The sequence below is a fragment of the Pelmatolapia mariae genome, linkage group LG3_W, assembly GCF_036321145.2.
Source record: "Pelmatolapia mariae isolate MD_Pm_ZW linkage group LG3_W, Pm_UMD_F_2, whole genome shotgun sequence".
NCBI classification, from domain to species: Eukaryota; Metazoa; Chordata; class Actinopteri; order Cichliformes; family Cichlidae; genus Pelmatolapia; species Pelmatolapia mariae.
In genome coordinates this window covers 61,837,618-61,843,873 of record NC_086229.1, presented here as the reverse complement: position 1 = coordinate 61,843,873, position 6,256 = coordinate 61,837,618, and the positions used below count along the sequence as shown (strand labels likewise).

Sequence of the window (6,256 nt, the reverse complement as noted above, 5' to 3'; positions counted from 1 at the left end):
TTTGGTCACTGGTTATTAACACTAGAAGAGGAAAAAAAACACTCATTTTACCACAAGGAACAAAACAGACCCACACTTTGAAACACACTATCATCAGCACTGTGATGAGAGATCTCAGTTTAACTTCATATGTCAGCTCAGGAGGAAGTAGCTGATGTTGGTGAGGATGCAGATAAATTAAATGTTTACAGACAACATCAGCACCATTCATTATTAATACATAAAATCAAAAATCTAAATAATAATCTGTACCAAACTGCCCATAAGTTGTGGTTGATATTTCAGCTTCTGGCTAGTGCAGGGGTGGGCAATCTCAGTCCACGAGGGCCGGTGTCCCTGCAGGTTTTAGATCTCACCCTGGGTCAACACACCTGAATCACATGATTAGTTCGTTACCAGACCTCTGGAGAACTTCAGGACATGTTGAGGAGCTAATTTAGCCATTTAAATCAGCTGTGTTGGTTCGAGGACACATCTAAAACCTGCAGGGACACCGACCCTCGTGGACTGAGATTGCCCACCGCTGGGCTAGTGTGACTGAAGAGGTGTGAACATAAAGTGAGTAGGATTTTTTTAAATGACAATTTCTTTCTAATGTAACGTTTCAACAAACGTTCAACACTCAACGATCATCAAACACACAAACAGTTTGTCTCACAGTGTGTTGTAGCTAAAGATCCAGCTGCTGTATTTGACAGAGAGAGAAATGAAAGTGTTATGACCGTGTGCAGGCAGGCATAAGTCAAAAACAGAAGAAACTAGGAGGGCTAGAAACTGAACTAGAACCAAAACACACAGGCAGGTCTGAGGGCAAGAATGTTAATGATGCGGCAAAGCACAGAGACAAGCACAGACAATAGATACAGGAGGTCAACAGGTCAAAGAGAGAGAAGCTGGGAGACACGGCTGAGGATAATTACACATGACGAGAAAGGAGGATGCAAAACTGAGCACACTGATTATTAAGACTAGTGCACAGAGGAGCTGGGGGACAGATAAACATAACAGCACAAACACAAGGGTAAACACGGCACAAGAACTCACACAACAATGTACACACATGGAACCAAAACCTAAGAACTTGAACTCAATGAAAACTAAAGAGCTAAGGAGCTAGGAATACTTAAGACAGAAAGCAAAACCAAGAGACTCACAATGACACATGAAATCAAGGAATAACAATACAAACAGAAACACTGGGTCACCGAGCCAGGACCGTGACAGAAAGAGCTCACTTCACTTGGAAAAACCAGAACAGAAGAAAAAGAGAGGTTAGATTGAAAGGAAGAAATTGAGGATGGAAAAACTCAAATAATCTTCACCGTTTAAAGAATTAAAAATAAACCAGTGTAGGCAACAGGAAGTAAGATGATCTGTGTGTGTATTTTAATGGTAAAAAGCTGTTAAAGTGGAAATTCGGCATCCAATTTATGTTACCCGGGATCATAAACTGTCAAAATGAATGAATCTAAATTAGATTCAGATGTTTCCACAGTTCTGGGGAGGGGCAGAATAAAAGTAATGTATTTAAATTGTTTATGAAAAGCTGTGTGTGAAGGAAAGTGTTTTGGGCTCAAGTTAAACCAACTCAAAGAGTTATTCTTCAGTATTTAACAAATGTTAGTGTGAACAATGCATATTATACAAGTAATATTTATGGAATTTTAATTGTGTTTAACACATTAGTTTAAGATCAGTGAGTTCACAGAGTTCATTTAACATATTTTTATATTTCCTTTGAATATCAACATGAACCCTCAACACACAGCACATTAAAACTACCTCTGCTTCCTCTGATTGGCTGTTGTTGATGACTTGAGCCTTTGCTGTATGTGATGTCATCATCTCCAACTCCTCCCCTGTCAGATAAAAGAAACCAGAATGAACAGCAAAGTAATTCACTGTTTCATAATCACAGCAGGAAACTGTTTAAATAATTTGTGAATATGACGTTAAAACAATTTACAGAACTTTACTCTGAGAAACTAAAGCTGAAAGAGAAACATCTCAGACTCACTTTCAGTTTTCCTTTGAACTTCTCGTCTCACCAGCAGAACCAGTAACACCAGTAGAACCAAAACACAGACTGAACTAATAACTGACACAGTGAGGACAAGAGAAAAGAGTGATAGAGGGACACAGGAGAAATCAGGAGAAGAGGTGGATGTAGGTGGAGGTGTGGTGGTGTGTTTGTCTAAAATAAAGCAAACACAGTCATTAAGTTGTCGTCACATTGTGAATGTTGAAAGCTGCAGAAACACAGACAGGTGAGTGTGTCACCTGTGACAGTGATCCAGCTGGATGGAGACTCTCCATGACCGCTGATGTCACACTTGTAGAGGCCTTCATCAGACCTGGAAACATGCTGGATGGTCATGTGACCTGTAGGCTGCTTCCTGATGAGGGAGCCATCTTTATAGAAAGCAGCTGGGAGGTTGGAGGGAGTGGTCTTTGTTTTACAGAGCAGAGTGACGTCATCTCCCTCCATCACAGGGAGGACAGGACTCTGCAGGATCACTGATCCACCTCAACACAGAGACAAACTACAGCATTTCATCCATTTACACACAGCTTCATCAACACTAACTCCACACACTCAGCTTACCAGTGACTGTCAGGTTAACCATGTTACTGATGGGACCCTCTCTGGAGTCACACCAGTAAACTCCACTGTCCAATGGGTCCACGTAGCTAATGCTACATGAAGAACCAGACCATCTTCCCCACCCATCTCCACACTGAGTCCTCTGTTGTTTGCTTGTGTTTCTCCTCAGAGTCCATCCAGCAGAGCTGTCGTCCTCCTCACAGCTCAGAGACACAAAATCTCCTTCAAAGAACTGAGAGCTGCTGGGACTCACAGTCAGACGAGCTGTGAGGGTTACAATGAAAAACTGATGATCTGTTAGACTTTCAATTCTGAAACATGAACACAAACAGGTCATATCAGTGAGCATTTATCAGGTCTAAACTGTGACAGAAGAAGGTTACTGACCTTGGTGTGTTGTGCAGCTCAGCACTGAGATCAGAACTAAAGAGAAAAGGTTGGTTTGAGTTTTCACAAACAAATCAGCTCATCATCAATCAGTCAATTAGTGACGTCATAAGTCATATTTTGTTCTGTACTGCTGTGTCCAATAAAGAGATTCTGTGGTGTCAGTGTTGATTAAAATGTTCCTCTAAAGTCTGATTTATGCTTCATGTCAAAATTTTAAACTTGTGATTTGCCAAATGTGATGACTGCAGTCAGACATGAATCACGTCCGCAGACATAAACACAAACACTGATAGAAAAAAAAAAACTTCACATAAAACATGTTTATTTTCAAGATCAGACAAAGTCTTTAACTTCAATTATTTTTATAACAAAGACAACAGAAACAAGCAGTCTTGATCTTAATCTGAGGATGGATGAATTTTTGTATTATTGTCAAACAGGAAAAAAATCATTTTTTCATATTTTTAATATCGTTCTACTTTGTTTTCGTGCTGTAGACTTTCTGTATGCATTGTCAAAAAAGACATCACAAGTAATAGTAAATGTATGTCCACAGTACAGTTCTGTTTTTAAAATCACTAAATTGTTAAATTCAGTTTTTCACATCCTATTTTTGTGTCAGATGCTCAAACTTCCTCTTCACAACTGAAATGTGTCTTTTTTGTGTTTTAAACTTTCTTGAAATACTGTTTCATTTGTTGCTTATGTCATTTTCTTTCACCTGTCATCAATCAACAATCACAAAACCTGTAAAAATAAACTTTAGGTAACCTTAAGAGGTTTTTACTTACTGAGCAGACATTGCAGAGATGTTTCCTTCATCGTTCCTCTCACTGATGTGACATCTTCTTCATTTACGGGAAATGAATCCCCGCCCTCTTTCTCTGTGCACTCCTGCTATTTCTTTTGGGCTTTTTTTTCTTGTTTAAAAAATATTGAAACTACCTGTGCAAACACGTTTTCATAACAAAACCAACATTTTAAAATCAAATGATCTCTAGCAGTCATGCACCAAAAGAGATTTGAATAATGTTTTCTTCATGATGTTTGGAAATCTGGATTTTCTCCACTCTGTTTTAGTCACTTTGTGTCAAATGAAACATGAAACAACATGTGCAGCTTTCTTCAGGACATTTTGAAGAATATCTCTTGGTGACACTCTACGATTGGAGGGGGGACTCCCAGCAGCTGGAAACCATCAGAAAGCTGGAAGCAGCAATTCTAAGAAGCCATATCTATAGGCTCCTCCTGAATTTGAGTGTGGTACTTTCATAGTCTACCCAAGTCCACGATGAACTGAAAAGTGGAAGTGTTTAGGAGCCACAGCAACAAAGACCACATAAAGTTTCACCGCAGGGTTGCGAAACGCTGATGCACATAGTGTGTGAAAGTTGCCAACGCTCAAGAACGGTTCCAGACTTCCTCTAGCATTAACATTATCAGGAGAAATTGGAGCCATGACATAAAAATAACATTTTCTTTAGATGTAATACAGTGTTGGACACTAATTTTGCTTGTTTATCAGTATTTTTGGTCAGTAAAACACTGTGATGATCCAACATTAAAATGTTCTCCATGGAGCCAGCAAAGGTGTACTCTCAGTGGCAGGGGAACAATAAGAGAACAGCACCACCAAGGCTGGAGACAGAGCAATACTGGAAGAGCATATGGGAGAAGGACGCAACCCATAACGGCAATGCTCAGTGGTTAGTGGATCTCAGGGCAGACCATAGCAACCTCCCTGGTTGGTACAGTTATGGCAATTATTATCATTTTTATGGTTATAATTATTTTGGTTAGGTTTGCTCACTTTCAGTGAGATATCCAAGAGAAAAAGAAGAAAAATAATTGACCCATCGAGTGAAATAAGAATTTCTTCTCCAAGCAGAACATGGTGTAGAGAAACCCATGTTGGCTATCACAGTGGGGAGGCATTTCTTGTAGTTGCTAAGTTTACAGACATTTCAAGATGGATTTTGGCCCACCTCTCTTTACAGAAACTCTCTCTCGGTTTCTTGGCTGCTGTTTCGCATCTCAATGGTTCAGCTCCCTTCACAGATTTTCTACAGCACTGAGGTTGGGAGACTGGCTACTTCATGACCTAAAAGTGTCTCTCCTTAACCAAGCCTTTATTACCATTATGTTTTTGGACTTCCTCAGTCAGGAGATCTTGCATCGAGCTCCTGACTGAGAGTGACTGATGTCTCTTACCACCACGTCACAATGTGCATAAAGTTAAAAGATTCAAACTAATAAAACACATTTTTAAAAGAGACTTTCTCCATTTGATTACATTTTACATGATGGATTATGCATAAAATCCCTGCCTCTGACAGTCTCGGCCGTTGTGTCCTTGGGCAAGACACTTCACCCATTGCCTACTGGTGGTGGTCAGAGGGCCCGGTGGTGCCAGTGTCCGGCAGCCTCGCCTCTGTCAGTGCGCCCCAGGGTGGCTGTGGCTACAACGTAGGTTGCCATCACCAGTGTGTGAATGTGTGAATGACTGAATGTAGTGTAAAGCGCTTTGGGGTCCCTAGGGACTAGTAAAGCACTATACAAATACAGGCCATTTACCATTTCCAAGTTTCTTATTGTGATACAAATGTGCAGCTCTGCCGTAGTACACCTGCATTACCAGTAGACGGCAGCAGATTTCCACTGTGAATCAAAGTCATGTAAAGGTTCACTGAGAGTTTTCAAACTCTGTGGGTTTGTGATGATTCAGGTACAGGTGAGAAAATAATGATCCAGAAATCCAGTCTGACTCACAAGTTTATGAGTTTGTAGTTTTTCAAACAGCAAAACACCTCAACTCTCTGTTTCAATGATAAAGTATTGAGTGACACACTAAAGGCAGACAGCAGTCAAACACTGATCATCTGATTAATTCAAATTTGGTTATGAACGAATGTAACACAAACAATAATAAATGAACATTTAAAAAGCATGTGAGCAGTTGGGTGTGTCACTTCCTGTGCTGCTGCTAAAGTCTGTGGATTCAGTTCTGCTGCTGAAGCTCAGAGAGCTGCACGCTGTCCTTGGTGCTGAAACACCCGAGCTGGACAAAGAGCTCCAGAGAAGCCTCGTCTGACCAGCAGCCCAGTAAAGTACCTGCAGAGTGTCAGGAGACTTTTGTATCAGCTCACTCTGTGTTTCATAAAAGACATAAACAGAGTAGCATACATGCACGCTGCCACAGATAATTTCAGCTTTAATGACTCACATTGTGTTCATTTAGTCATGAGCTATACACCTGAATGA

The 6,256-nt window shown here is 40.4% G+C and overlaps 1 protein-coding gene across 1 annotated transcript; it reads right to left on the bottom strand.

Annotated features, from left to right (window-relative positions):
• Window positions 1–1,787: 1,787 nt before the first annotated feature.
• LOC134617683 (Fc receptor-like A) lies at window positions 1,788–2,646 on the bottom strand. The gene is made up of 4 exons (XM_063463021.1): window positions 2,606–2,646; window positions 2,281–2,526; window positions 2,018–2,043; window positions 1,788–1,859 (listed from the first exon to the last, which is right to left on the bottom strand). Exons 1-4 carry the CDS (start codon window positions 2,625–2,627, stop codon window positions 1,842–1,844), a joined length of 312 nt encoding a protein of 103 aa, XP_063319091.1. The 5' UTR covers window positions 2,628–2,646; the 3' UTR covers window positions 1,788–1,841.
• Between the last annotated feature and the right edge of the window lie 3,610 nt (window positions 2,647–6,256).

Bases quoted from the DNA above. Each gene is read 5' to 3' on its own strand.
- LOC134617683 (XM_063463021.1), bottom strand. From the start codon at position 2,627: ATGGTTAACCTGACAGTCACTG. The intron at 2,527-2,605 runs GTAAGCTGAGTG...CTCTGTGTTGAG, and splicing joins GGTTAACCTGACAGTCACTG to GTGGATCAGTGATCCTGCAG. The intron at 2,044-2,280 runs GTGACACACTCA...TCTGCTGGTGAG, and splicing joins CAGCTGGATCACTGTCACAG to ACGAGAAGTTCAAAGGAAAA.